Source organism: Barbus barbus (genome assembly GCF_936440315.1).
Source record: "Barbus barbus genome assembly, chromosome: 4".
Lineage (NCBI taxonomy): Eukaryota > Metazoa > Chordata > Actinopteri > Cypriniformes > Cyprinidae > Barbus > Barbus barbus.
The window spans coordinates 13,362,434-13,377,722 of NC_136732.1; the positions used below are offsets into that span (position 1 = coordinate 13,362,434).

The 15,289-nt window shown below is 36.9% G+C and overlaps 1 protein-coding gene across 4 annotated transcripts in view; it reads left to right on the plus strand.

The window, feature by feature from the left end:
- The window catches only part of LOC306868649 (growth factor receptor-bound protein 2-like), a 44,080-nt gene extending 31,253 nt beyond the window's left edge, over positions 1–12,827 (plus strand). For all 4 annotated transcript variants that reach the window (XM_079414910.1, XM_079414909.1, XM_079414911.1 and 1 more), the window contains 4 exons: positions 2,152–2,249; positions 6,029–6,151; positions 7,437–7,605; positions 11,063–12,827. In XM_079414910.1, the coding sequence (XP_079271036.1) occupies positions 2,152–2,249; positions 6,029–6,151; positions 7,437–7,605; positions 11,063–11,248 (576 nt within the window). In that variant the 3' untranslated portion in view covers positions 11,249–12,827. The remainder of the gene's footprint in view (positions 1–2,151; positions 2,250–6,028; positions 6,152–7,436; positions 7,606–11,062) is intronic.
- The last annotated feature ends 2,462 nt before the right edge of the window (positions 12,828–15,289 follow it).

Sequence of the window (15,289 nt, forward strand, 5' to 3'; positions counted from 1 at the left end):
TATTTTGAATAAATGCTGTTCTTTTTAACTTTTTTTTTTTTTATTCATCGAAGAATCAAAGAAAAACGTATCGCAGGTTCCAAAAAATATTAAGCAGCACGACATAATAATTCAGTATATTAGAATGATTTCTGAAGGATCATGAGACACTGAAGACTGGAGTTATGATGCTGAAAATACAGCTTTACCATCACAGGAATAAATTACATCTTAAAGTATATTAAAATAGGAAACCAATTTTAGAAATGCCTTGATGAGCAGAAGAGACTCCAATTAAAAATCTTACTGATCTCAAACTTTTGAACGGCAGTGTTTGTATTATTTATTTATGCATTAGAGTAGGCTATTGAGAATTAAAATGCAGAAAATCTTCATTTATTTTAAAGTAATCCAAGTTTGGTGTATTTTTTAAATTTGACCGGCTTTGTGAAAGTCTCTGTACCATGTGGCCTTTAGTGCAGATAAACCATCATGCGTGAGAAATATGTTTGCTGTACGTGTGGTTGGGTAAATGATCAGATCCAAGCTGCAGACAGTTAGCAAGATCGCTCTAAATAAATAAATGATGGCCATCTGTAGCTTTCACTCCAGATTGAAGCCGCTGAGAGGATGGTGTCAATCTCATCGTTGTCTTTTGGGTTTAGCGGAGAGCTGTTAGTGCCCTATTATGTTTTAAGTATGCATCAGGGAGAGGACTGCACAATCAATTCTCTCTGTATTGCTCTTTGTGGCTTTGTTGCTGCACTGAAAGCGTCCTGTAAACCGCCGAACACATCGTCTTCTGCCTGTGCACCCACTTAATTCCAGTTATGAACACGCCAAATTGTATGTGCAAGTCAAAAAAAGACAATCCTTGTTTGCAAAAACTTAAGTTTTAAATGTTAGAACAGCGATTGCATTAGCCCAAAATGACTTTTATTTCACATCTTGATTTAAACGGATTTGGCGGTGTTTGCATGCATGAAAGCTGGTGTATTTCTGAACTATGCTCGCAGCAGGTATAATTTGTCCTGCATTGGGACTGTTTGATTAGTTGGATGGCTGTATTTCTCATACATTCTTCACAAACAAAATTACAAAGTAAAAGTGAACCACAAAGGTGCTAACCATATGCTAAAACCACATATGGAAACCACGGGCAGGGTTTTCTGTGATCATGTGTTGCCATATGGAGTGGAAATGGGCATCAGCTTGGGCATTTAGTGGATATTTCCCACGTTTTAATGGTTCCCAGTCCATTTTTGGTCAATGGTCCATCCCTTGTCGTCAGACTTTCTCTTTCTGTCCTCTTCCTTTGGTTGTCTACCCATCAATCTTTGCTGCGGAAGAATGTTGCACGCTCTGTTTCCTCCAAACCACAGTTTTGAGTCTGTTCTCCGGCAGATATTTGGTCCCCACCTTCCCTCTCACATTTGACTGCTGTTGAAAAGGATGTTGGCCAATGCACAGAATATGAATACTTTCCTTTTGAAACAAATTGAATTGAAAGCTGATCTGTTGCGCCAGTCTCAATATAATGTGATGCTTAGGAATGCACAATATATGCTATCAATTATCAGCTAATATTATGGGTTATTGTAAAGATTATAATAATTTGTACTGATTTAATATCACTTAATTTTGCGTAAATATATGAATTATTAAATCAGGATCTTTCCATATTAGATATCCATCAATCTTTGTGCAATACTGGACAAAGATGAAACTGTTTTTCAGGCATTAGTTTTTGACTTGAGGAATTGAGTATGCAATGTACCTTTAATCAGATTGGTGGTTGTCTAAAGCCTAAACTGAAAAAGCCTCAGTCCACATACACATTTATCATCCAATCAAATTCAAACACCTCACCACACACCTTTTTTTCCATCTTCTCGCATGTTGTGATGCTAAAATAAGATAAGTGACCAGAATGCAGGTGGTTAGTGGGCCTTAGCATGATTACTCTTGCATTACATTTTCACGCAGATGTTTGAACTCTTCAGTGCTGCTGTGATGTGTTGCTTTCTTGATAGCAGGCTTGGCTAAAATAACTCTGCAGGCTCCTGTTATGCGTAACAGAATAATGCCGAATGCAAATTGTAGTGTAATGCAATAATGTACAATAATGAGTCCTGTTTAATCAATATTAATCGTCCTCTCTTCTATCCACAGGTATTAAATGAAGAGTGCGATCAGAACTGGTATAAGGCAGAATTAAACGGCAAAGACGGTTTCATTCCTAAAAACTACATCGAGATGAAGGCGCATCCGTAAGTATATACTTTAGCCGCCACACCCTGACTTCTCTTTACACCGCTTTCAAACAACCATGAGATTATTCACAGCTTTAAAGGTGACGTAGCATCTGTGCCACTAGTATCAACAAACTATATAACACACAGTTCCTCTTTTTCCACCTTTCCACCATTGCTCGATTGTTTTTTATTCAGAATCATTTTTCTTCTGAATTTAAGTGACTTTGTGGAATCGTGAGTCATTTCCTTGATGTACAGTTCTTTCAGGCTTACATGGAATTGCATAAACTCAATCTAACACCTCTCTGACATGACTTCACTTCCCTAATCTGGGAAAAACTCCTCTGCTCGGTGTTTCCCATCATTGATGACACCTGTTTTACGAATCTCACAGGATTATTGAGAAGATTTACTATAATCATGTTTGGAAGTCTTTGAACAGAGCTGTGTACAGCTGTTTGTTATAAAACAAGGAAGTGAGGGACTCCTTTAGCATGTTTAGTATTAGTATATAATAATACTCAATATGAATTGAGCCGCCACCGTACCATTGTTACCGTTAGTGTTACTATGGTAAATAACTGGATCGTTGTTGCACTGTTTCATCAGCATTGATGAGAATGACAGCTCTGATTTATTTGGCTTTAAGCTAGTTTAAACTAAAGAGACGTGATTTGTTCTGGAGACCTCTGCGCTGAAGTCGAGTGCTTCTTACTGGATTTCACAGCGTTGTTTAGCGCGTGATCGCGAGTGGTCACTGTAATAAACGCATACGCTCTAAGCTCTTTCTTTTGAGGCGAAGCAAATAAAAGTGTGGCACGCAGTTCAAACGAGTACCACTATTTTGTTCCGCTTTTGACACGTTTGGCGTTTAACATATCTATCATGCACAACAGAGTGACAGCGACTATCAGTTAGACCAAATGTCTTTTATCCAGTGTGTTTGAGTTTGTTAAACCTCGCGCTGCAAACACCTCTTAAGCACACAGAATAATGCAAGTGGGCATTTTTAATTTTTATTTATTTTTGTAATCGTGATGTATTTAGGTCCTAGGCCATTGAGTGACTTATAAACAAGTAAAAGTACTTTAAAATCAATCCCAAATGTAACTGGAAGCCAGTGTAAGGACCTGAGGACTGGTGTGATATGCTCAGATTTTCTGGTTCTAGTCAGAATCCTGGCAGCAGCATTCTGGATGAGCTGCAGTTGTCTAATGGTCTTCTTGGGAAGGCCGGTGAGGAAACCATTACAGTAATCCACCTGCTGGTGATAAAGGCATGAACAAGTTGTGATAGGCAATTTGGTTCTTCCTATGCTGATTTGCTGCTCAAAAACATGTATTATTTATCATCAATGTTGAAAACAGCTTAATATTTTTTGTGGAAACGGTGCTATTTTTGTCAGGATTCTTTAAAAAATAGAAAGTTCTAAAAAACAGCATTTATTTGAAATGGAAATCTATTATAACATTAAAAATGTATTTACTTTGTCTTCACAATTTTCTTTTAAGTAAGTATAGAGTAAAAGAATTATCTTTATCATTGATTAAACTAGATGTCCATTACATATTTAATTTGATTTGAATGAAAATGTGAGGGTAATGTTCAGTGCGGCTTTAAGGTTATTATAATATATTTGTTTCCACTTTAAATGAGCAGTGATTGTCACTGGATCTCGTTAATGAAATATAAGCAGAAATGATTCTTATATTTAAATCTTGTTTTATTGAAATTAAACTATTTACATCTGTTTTACATTATTAATTTTCAAAAAATCGTACAATTTCCAAACTTTTGCATGGTACCATATTTAAAAAAAAAACGACTAAAAACCCATTAAAATCTGTGCAATATTTAAGTTGCTGAATTTATTTTAACTGCATGGTTGATAATATTTGAGCTTTTACACTGTGTCGGCCTTGAGGCTGTTGTGTGAGCTCTATTCTGAACACTTCAGCAATTACTTCTGATCTCAGATCACAGATTCTCAGGTCTTTTCCTAATCCCTAATCTGCATTTTGCAGAATCTCTTATTTTCTGTCAGTTGACTTCCTGATGATTTCCGTGGGAACGCTTTGTAGCCCTTTTGATAGCAGGCAGCTTGTTTGAGCTCAGTGTTTGTACGTGTGGATGGTTTGGTTTGTTCCTCATTGGTCTCAGTTCTGTGAGTGAGATTCATTATTGTCCTGTGTGCAGTAGCGAAGGCGGAAGGATTAATGAATGAATTAATAATTGACTAATATTTGCCTGAGAGAATTGAAAAACCCATGTAATGACACACAATGAGACTCCAGAACATGATCCACCATTCAAAGTCCCTTTTCCTAAAATTTAAGTGTGTCAAGGTAAAATCAAGGCGTCCTGGGTGGTTTCTTGCTGGCCCAAGACAAAATAGCAAACCTTCATTTATTTATTTTACTTGAATAATCACTTTCAGATGGAAATATTTGAAGGCATATTCCATTGTTTTAATTTAGTTTGATATTTACAGTAATGAGTAATGTTTTAAATAAAGGAGCGTTAGTAATATTAGTTTTTAATATTAGGCTCTTTGTTATAATTAGTTCCTCTCTTTAACAGATAATTGAATATTGATCATTTGCGTCACTGGAACTAATTGTCGTCAACGTTTTAGACTCACTTTTGACATCCCAGAAAACAGTAGCTTTTTACTATGAGGTAGACAAGACTGGCCAGGTTTATGGTAGGGGCCTCTTATCAGGACAGGCGATGTAAATGCAGTCCACGTGTTTGAGCGGAGAGAGACGCTTGCCGAGCGGGATGTGGCGAGTGGAATTTGCCCTCGAGTGCTTTAATGCCACTTCCTGGGCACATGCTCTTTGTGTTTGTGTGTCTGTGGCTTGTGCCGTCCACATCAAAGTGGACAGGAGTGATTAGGCAGGTGCAGCGGAGACGGTCTGTGGTTTTATTCCTGGCCTTACGTAACAGACCCTCTGGGAGCAGAATTGTATTATTTCACATGACGTACTGTTTCAAGTAAAGAGTAAAAGAATTCGCTTTATCGTTGTTTAAACTAGATGTCCATTACATATTTAACTTGATTTGAATGAAAATAAGAGGGTTGGAATAATAGTCTGCTCAGTGTGAAAAACCCATTTTATGGACTATTTACATACTTCCAATGAAATGCGAGTATGTACTCCGAGGTCTGTAAGCACAGTGGTGACACTGGATATCACTTATAATAGCACACAGTAATTAAACTTTGGCTTTGTCAGCTGTTTCTCGTCTCTCCGGTAAATAAAGGCCTTCGGTTGTCAGGTTTGCTTAACCCAGTTCACCTCACCCTACACACATCCACAAACAGTGACTTCAAACTTCAATTTCATTCAGTCAGCACATATATTGTTTAATGGTTAGCTTGTAACCTTTTTCATGGTTTTGCATGTTTTTGTTCACATAGATGCTGTAATGAAGCATTCTGTGCTGATCGTCTGAACTTCTGTGTTGCTGATCTTCTAAATGTAGCTGTTCTTCTGAACTGATTTTTCTCTGCATTGATTTTTTTCTTCTGTTGATTGGCTGCGCTCATCTTTGCCAGGGTTAATTGCTCTCTTGGCTTTCCATCAGACAGAAAACTGGCATCTCATTTTCCTAAGCTGCTACTCTCTCCACCAGTGCTTTGCAAATGATGTTTCCTCTTTCTATTCATCTACACTTCCGTGTAAATCAGTGAAAATCAGCTGATGACTATCTGATCTCTGTCCTCAGTATCACTTATATAATACCATGTCTTATATAATGGTAACGTTCATGTCGGTGTGTGTTCACAGGTGGTTCTTCGGGAGAATCCCCAGGGCCAGAGCGGAGGAGATCCTAAACAAACAGAGGCACGACGGAGCCTTCCTCATTAGAGAGAGCGAGAGCGCGCCTGGAGACTTCTCCCTGTCCGTCAAGTATGTTGACACACATTAAATCCACCTCTCCTTTATTCCCAGAATAACTGCTGTGTGCACGGCAGACTTCATCAAGTCAGAGTCCTGGGCCCGTATTCACAAAACATCATAAGGCTAAAAGTAGCTCATAACTCGCCAACTTAGGAGAAAATCTTTAAAATAATGGGCGTCAATCCTAAATTTTTGCTCTAAGAGATTTCACAAAACATTTTAGCAAAACTAGCTCCTAAATCTGTGAAACGTTAGGAGTAGTGAAGAACTCCCAAGCCACTAAAAAGACCGAATGGCAAACTATCCTAAAATGGCTGTTTCTGTCAATCTGCCTCGGAACATAAACATTTTTGAAACATTTGATGATAATGTGCTTTTAAAAAGGTATCGCCTTTGGTTTTGGAGGTTATCCCAACTCCAAATTTTCCTTTGATTATATCCTTGTTTTCATTAACCAAATGGGCAAGAAGTAACAGCTGTTCTTGCATCCAGTTTTTCTTTTTTGTTTGCATGTCTTACTATCAGCCATGATTATTCTACTCTGTTAATTAAAAGCCTGTTTATATGCATATTCACTATTTTTTTACGAGAAGCACACAGGCTGACAATTACCTTAACATATACATAAATATTATATTGTTTAATTAGTGACACTTAGCATTTTTAAGTAAATGCATACTTTTTTTATTAACTCTTGGAAAAAAATAGCACCGTCTGTAAAGCAGCACAACTGTTTTCAACACTGATAATAATAAGAAATGTTTCTTGAGCAGCAAATCATCATAATGATATCTGACACTGAAGACTGGAGTAATGATGCTGAACATTCTGCTTTACATCACAGGAATAAATGACATTTTAGCATGAATTAAAATAGACATTTATTTTAAATTGTAATTATATTTCACAATATTACAGTATTTATTATATTTTTACCAAATAAATGCAGCCTTGGTGAACACAATCTTGAAAGCTTACTAACCCCAGACTTCTGTACAGTAATGCAAAGACAGGTAGCTTGATTGCCATCATGCGTCTCGTGTGAATCACATCTGTTCTCTTCTCAGTCAGTTTCAGGGTAATCACACATTTCATCCCCTGTCTGAGTTTGCATACATGTGTTAATATGTGCTCTGTTCACTTATGTAACCTGCCGCCCAGTCTGCAACGTTTATTTATAAATCATGGCACAGGAGGAGTGCATTCTGTCTCTTTAGTATTAAATAAAGCTTGAAGTTGTCAGGCAGATTACAAAGTATTGTGTTTATATTCAAGTCTTTTTTTGTTGTTGAAGGTTTGGCAATGATGTACAGCACTTCAAAGTGCTGCGTGATGGGGCTGGAAAGTACTTCCTGTGGGTCGTGAAGTTTAACTCCCTCAATGAGCTGGTGGACTATCACCGCACCACTTCCGTTTCCCGAAACCAACAGATATTTCTACGAGACATCGAACAGGTGCCTCAGGTCTGTATGCTTGTTTTTACCTTTGTAATCCTTAAAGCCTATGTGAATCACCATTAGCTACACGTTTACTCCAGGGCTCCAGACTGCGCCTAAAACAGATGCATTTGCGACCAAAAATGTTAAATTGCTAGTGATATTTTTGCTGAGATCACCACTGGCGACTATAAAAATTTACATGTTATGATTTAAAAATTTGCATGTAATGCCTTTTTTTTTTTTTTCTTGATTATTTTGCAATCAAATCTTTTGTTATGTTGAGTGAGACGATGCGCATCAAAGTTTTAGTGGAAAAAAAGCCTTTCAAACGTTCCTCATCTCTGCCGAACACCAGCGGTGACGGCACACCTGCTAAACGCAGCTCCAACTGTGGCGGCATGAGAGAGATCGAAAATGACGGAGACGTGTGAAGTAAAAGTGCAGAAAAGCAGTGTCTATTTCATGCACTTGAATAAACCACAACAGGTAAAGCTGACAGCTGTGTGGACATTAGCAATATCGTTAACAATTCTCGTTGACAATCGATACTAATATGGCTTCTTGTTATAAAGATGTTTATATCTATATGCTGTGTTCCGTTAACGCATGAACTTCATAATATTTGTTGCGCGCTTGCCATCCAATAATCGCAATAAGCTTTGTTCTTTGTTACCTTTTAATAAACAAAGTATCATCTTTAAAATTCTGCCAAATTCATAACGAAATTCAAACAATAAATACGATTTTGGCGCTCCTTAATGCAGCATGAGCAATCGCTTTAGTGCCTCATTTCAAGCGGCACGTGAACCAATCATATAATTCTCTTTACTACTATAGTACGAAATAAACATGAATGAACATCAAAAGGTATAAAACAACAGCCTACTGAAATGTCTCATGTAATGGCTTGTTTCAAACTGCGGAAAATGCGTAAAGCTTGTAAACAATGCTATGTGACAATACATTTACCTCAGAATAACCATTCGGTGTCCATAAGCTCATCAGTCAGCTCGAAAAAATTACTGTGAAGAGGAGAGTTTTGCTAAATATATGTGCTATATTGCATATTCATGTTTTTCACTTTACCTGTTGTCTACATGATATGAAACGATGCAAGGAACTAAAGATGAAATTCAGCACTTCCTATAAGATTGTATGTTACTAATGAAGAAAAACAGACTGGATGTGTGCAAGACAACATTTATAAAATAAATATAGGAGCCCAAAGTACACTCAGTGGCCAACTGATGCTGACATGGTTATGGTCCATGATATTGACACAGATTCTGTGTAATAAACAATTCTTTGTGACTGCATATTGTTCTCAATTTGGAAAGAACTGCACCGAAAGTGCACCGTGTATAAAGTTATTGTCTCTCAAAAGAAAGAGTCGACTCTGAATCATTGAAACGAGTCGTTTTTAAAACGAATCCCAAGTCGTTTCATATTGACATCAACATGAAACATTAGCATATTGCCTGCCCACTTGTTGCCCAGAATGCCCACACAGACCTGAGAAAACTTGATTTTCGTATTGGTCTGAATGAAAATGCAAATTCATTCTTTGCCACTAGGCGCCGCTTTTGGAGCAAAATAACTGTTTCCCTGGTAACGCTGTACACAAAGCAGCACTGAGCTCACAAACACTGCTTTAAATGAAATCGACCAATGAGGGGTTTGGAAAAATTAATCGTTGAGCAAGTAAGGCAAAAAATAAATGCATATTCATATAAGAAAATGAAAGTGTTTTTGACCTTGCATGCACTGTTGTTGGGGACTCCCAAAACCAAAATAGGAACTTTTCGTTACCTATAATAGGGGCACTTTAAGCCTAAAACACACTGATGAAAGATTGTCATCGTGAAACAATCGTGGCATTTTCTGTGATCGTGGCTCCTAATCGGTGGTGCTGTGTCATACAGTGAGAGGTTCAAAGACGGCCTTTGTCACAATCTTGCGACCAAAGATAGCCTACGATACAGCATGATCATCGCACAGTGTGTTCGCTAGTACGATTCATGTTTACTGACCAACCAATAAAAATGTGACATGAAATCAATGTAACATGGCGCTAAAACACAAAACTGCTTACCTCAAGCTCTTATCCCTTCCTCTTTCGCCGCTTCCACCTTTTTTTCATCTCACATAAAAAAATACAACTGCTAAAGTGTGATTTATCATGCTCTTTTTGTTTACTAGCACATGCTGATGACGTTTAACGTGTCGTAGCGTACGAGTCAACAGGTGTCCTCATCGCACAGTCTACATCGTACCCAAGTTTATTAGATCCTATAAGATTGCTAAAATGGTGCTGTGTGTTTTGGGCTTTAGTTCCCAGGACATCTGCAAGATGGATTCAAATGCTGATGCTGTATAAAATATTTTGGCGCCTAATTTTGTTTCTTATAGGAGCCAATGGCTCCTTAATTGATTTTTTTGGTCTGGAGCCCTGACTTCTGTAATGTGACACACTTCCTAGTGAAACAGGATATTTGGCCTAAGGGACATCTGCAGAAAACGGGAAGAGCAAGTTACTATGTTTTGATTAAAGATTAATATAAATTTTTCTTTGGAATAACCTGCACTAGAATAGTTGTTTACAGTAGCACTTGGAAAAAAGGCATGCTGTACACACTAAATGAACCCGAAGAAAATATTTAAGAATTTTTATTTGTATTTATCAGCAAATCGATTTATAATAGTACATTTAATATTTTTTTTATTTTTATTTTTATTAAGCTTGTGAAGTGCCAAACAGGAGTTTCTCTCAACATTTTGAAGCGATCAGATGAATAAACTGTTCAATCATTGTTTAGAACCAATCCAGAACTGATTTGTGGAAATTAATCCAACATCCTTATCAATATTTTTGGTGTTGTTGGTTTTTCCTTTTTATATTCCATAAGTTCACTTATATAACCATTCAAATGTTTGGCATCAATGAGATTATTTTAATTTTTTTTAAAGAAATGAATACTTTTGTTTAGCTTGGATGTACTAAATTGATCAGAAGTGACCGCAAAGACGACATATAAGTGACTTTTTTTATTTCCAATAAATGCTTAAAGAATCCTGACAGAAAATGTATTGTGGTTTCCAACAGTATTAAGCAGCACAATTGTTTTCAACAATGATAACAATAAATGTTTATTGAGCAGCAAATCAACATATTAGGGTAATTTCTGAAGGGTCATGTGACACTGAAGACTGGAGTAATGATGCTGAAAATTTAGCTTTACCATCACAGGAATAAATTACTTTTTAATATATATATTCAAATAGCAAACGGTAATTTTAAATTGTAATAATACTTTATAATATTACAGTTTTTTTCTGTATTTTGAATCAAATAAATGCACCCATGGTGAGCATAAGAGACTTTTCAAAAACATAAAAAAATCTTACACACCCCAAGTGTTTGTACAGTAGTGTATATACTAAACCATGGTGTTATTTACACGTGTCTGTTGTGCATCTGCAGCATCCAACATACGTGCAGGCCCTGTTCGACTTCGACCCTCAGGAGGACGGCGAGCTTGGCTTCAGACGCGGAGACTTCATTCAGGTCCTGGACAACTCTGACCCCAACTGGTGGAAGGGCGCCTGTCACAGCCAGACGGGCATGTTCCCACGCAACTACGTCACGCCTGTCAATCGGAACATGTAAAGGAAAAAACCAAGTGATTAGTGAATAAATTGTAATTAACGACCCCTCACATTCACATACTATCAGACTACCCTACATCTCCCCGTCAACACCCGTAAAGTCCTGTGAAATTTAAAGCGGCACAGAGGAATGGAAATCATGACTGAAAACAAGGAGAGGAAAAGAAAAAAAAACCAACATAGCGGAGAGGCTGGACGTTTCCACCTCTGTCGTGGTGCCCGGGCGAAACTATTATTCCTGAGAATCGTGATGTCTTCATGAACGCTTGCAATCCAGACTGAGCTGTTAGGGCGAAGGAAAGGCTGAATCCTAGCATAGTAAAACACACATAAATTAAAACAACAATGATTCTGTCTGTAGATTCATCCTGCTGCTTCTGGCTTCTTTTCTAGTCTGCGAATAGAATTTATTTTTTTTTTTTTTTTTTTTTTTGGTTAATTGGTTTTTTTTTTTTTTTTTTTTTGGCTGCATGTTTAAATCTCTTTTATAATAGTAAATCCTGAAGCTGTTTTTAAAAAGGAAAAAAATATATATATAAAAATGTAAGCGTAAAAACTTACAAATCTGGGCTGTGGAAAAAAAAAAAATCGCCTACAGAGAGAATCCATTTTTTTAAGAATATATATATATTATATATTTGTATGTGTCTGTCTGTTTTACCTTTTCAACACACTTTTTTTTTCTTTTTCCAATTGTAAATTATGTTAATTTTTTGTGGGAGGGCAGGTGAAACTGAGTGGCTCTGAGACATGCTAATTTTATGAGCATCTCAGATGTAACACCGTATTATTTAACACATCATGTATTCCATTTGACATCATTCTTACTTGTTTTAGAACCAATAGTGGAGCGGATCCTTGGCGATAGCGATTCATCGCCGAGGAGCTTCCGATCGTGCAGGAGTTGATCTAATGTGAAAAACCAGACGGCTAGCCACCATTTTAAGCCAATGTATTTATTGCAGCCACTTTTTATTTGTCTTGGGATGTGAATGTAGCCGACATCCCTCTCCTCACGAGGGACGTCAGATTGGAGAGCTGAACCACAGTTGCATGATTTCAGTTCACGGTGTCCATGTCGAAAAGCTGTTCACGTAACTAAAAGATTTCAAATCATGAGATTTGGTGTGGAAAAGCTGGCGGATGCCAGTTAAGCCAGTAAGAAGTAAGAAACCAGAGTTTTGTTATATTTGAGTTTTCACATCGACTAATGTGATGCGTTCTGTTTGTTTTTTTGGTTTCTCTTACCTCTTTTGTCTTTACAGTGTTGTATGTTTTAGCTCTTATGTATTTTGGTTCCTCCACGTGTATTATTGACCCCTTTTGTCTGTTTTTTTTGTTGTTTCTCTGTGACGTTTTTTTTTGTTCTCTCTGGATTAGTGCCTTTTTCTCTGGTGTGTGACAGTGTCTCCAGCTTTCTGCTTTAGCCTGAGCATTGGGATTCGTCAGACCCACAGTGAGAAATCATGAGAAATCTCTCTCCTCCTCAACACACCTGCACACAGTCACTCCTATTTAAATCTCACCTTTTTCTTAACTTTTTTTTTTTTTTTTTTTTGCCTTTTTCCTTGTTTCTTTTGAATAAATAAAAAGAAAATTATCAAAAAGAGAACACGTGTTGTGTCAGATGCTTTATTTTGCGTGAATGTGCTTCTCATTTCTAGCTTCATATGTACTGCATTTTCTTTTTTTTGGTCAGTTTTTTGCCGATGTAGGTTTAGGAGAGAAGCTTCAGCACTTACTGTTGCTTTAACATGTTTGCACACTTAAGTCAAAATTTTAATTGTCTGGATGTGTACTGGATTCTGATACACTGAATACAACAGTGATTTGTTTTACACTAAAATAATTCTGACACTCATATTGGTTACATCATATTAATAAAGTTTTAAGTTTGTTTGTTTGTTTATGGATTGGCCCTATTTACATAAAGGAATAGTTCACCCAAAAACTAAAATTTGCTGAAAATATACTCGGGTCATCCAAGATGTAGATGAGTTTTGTTTCTTTATCAGAACAGATTTGGAGAAATGTATCATTACATCACCAATGGATCCTCTGCAATGAATGGGTGCCATCAGAATGAGAGTCCAAACAAGCAAAAAGCTGCATGTTTGTAAGAAACAAATCCATCAATAATTTCAAACTGCTGCTTCTGGCTAAAATACGAGTCCATAATATTGCTTAATTTTGACTTTTATAAATTGTCTCATCTGAATCAGGACAATACATTACAAATAAAAAAAAATGTTGGTGTATTTTGATGTGAAGACAACAGAGGATGGACTTTTTCACTGGTGGTGTTATGGAATACAAACTTATTTTGGTTTAAAATGGTTTGAAGTTAAAATGCTATAAAGATGAATTTGTTACAGCTTTTTGTTTCACTTAACATTAATTGATGGACTGGAGTCATGTGGATTATTGTGATGTTTTTATCAGCTGTTTGGACTCTCATTCTGACGGCACCCATTCACTGCAGGGGATCCACTGGTGAGCAAGTGATGTAAATTTTAAGTGCGTCACTAGTGAAGTATTTTTTTTAAATAAAAAGACATAGATAAAATAAAATTAGAATAGAGAGTGCTAGATTTAGAGGGTCAAGTAAAAATTGAACAGATGAGTTTTAGCCGTTTCTTGAAAACGGGCAAGGATTCGGCTGCTCGGATTGAATTGGGCAGGTCATTCCACCAGATGGGAACAGTTAATGAAAAAGTCTGTGAAAGTGTTTTTGTGTGTCTTTTGGGATGGTACAATGATGCGTCGTTCACTTGAAGAACGCAAGCTTCTAGAGGGCATATAAGTCTGAAGTAATGAATCTAGGTAAAGGGGTGCAGAGCCAGTGGTGGTTCTGTTGGAAAACATTAATGCCTTGAATTTAATGCGAGCAGCTATTGGTAGCCAGTGCAAACTGATGAACAGAGGCGTGACGTGCGTTCTTTTCGTCTCATTAAAGATTAATCTTGCAGCGGCAATTACATAATGATTACCGAACAGAAGCCGGTCTTACTGCACGCTAGTGATGGAGTCACTTGTCTCCTTCCTCCTGATAGCACGGGCTCCGTGTGCAGGACACACACATATGTTAAGGTCACAGCAGGTGATCCAGTATCTTGGAAGGCAAAGTGTTCAAAGGCAGTTTCCGAATTGTGTGATGCCATGGGGTGAGACAAAGAAAACCCTGTTGGTTTTTCAGCCGTACCCTATGCAAATGTGTTCCAAAATGCAAAAACTGATTTCTGGAACATTGACTTTCCATATCATACACATTTAACTTACATGTCAGCTTGCTGTTCCTTTTGTTTTGCCACATCTCTTTCCTTCCAAAATGGTCAGATGATGGCTGGATGGAGAAAAAAAAAAGGATGATATCTTTGGTGTTAACAAAAGAAAAAATAAGCAATTTAGTCACCATCATGCTGTATAAAATTTTTTATTACATATAGGCCTATAGACAAAAAAGATGCCATGAAAGTCTGGTGCTCTGACTAACATCCAGGGATGAGCAGTATTTCAAATACATGTATTTAAAATACGTATGTGAAATACCTTTGAAAAAAAATCAAATGTATTTTCTATTTAAATACATTTAATCTTAGTATTTTTGTATTTTCAAAATACTTTTTGCCAATCAACCTCTTTTTTAGACTGCTGGTTTCCTGTATCAACTTCAGACATGCCACTTTCATGCTTTTCCTGGGATAATCTTATTAAAGTCAAAATCGTAGATATTTAAGATATTTAATTTTGAATAAAATGTATCATCCCATTTGTTGACAACTATACCATCATTCACAGTGCTATCTTTACAGTTAGCTTGTTGATGATTCTGGATTTTCAGTCAAATACATGTTTTGCTGTGTATAAACCATACAAATGCTTGAAATGGTTATTGCACTATTATGTGCATGACTTTAACATTTAAAAAAAAGCACAAATCTTGCTTTTGTGGGAAAAAAAAAAAACATACCTGTCTCAGCAGGTAAGAAAAAAAAACCCTAGCAAGGGGAGCATAGCATTAGCGCTAGTCAGTCTTGTTAGG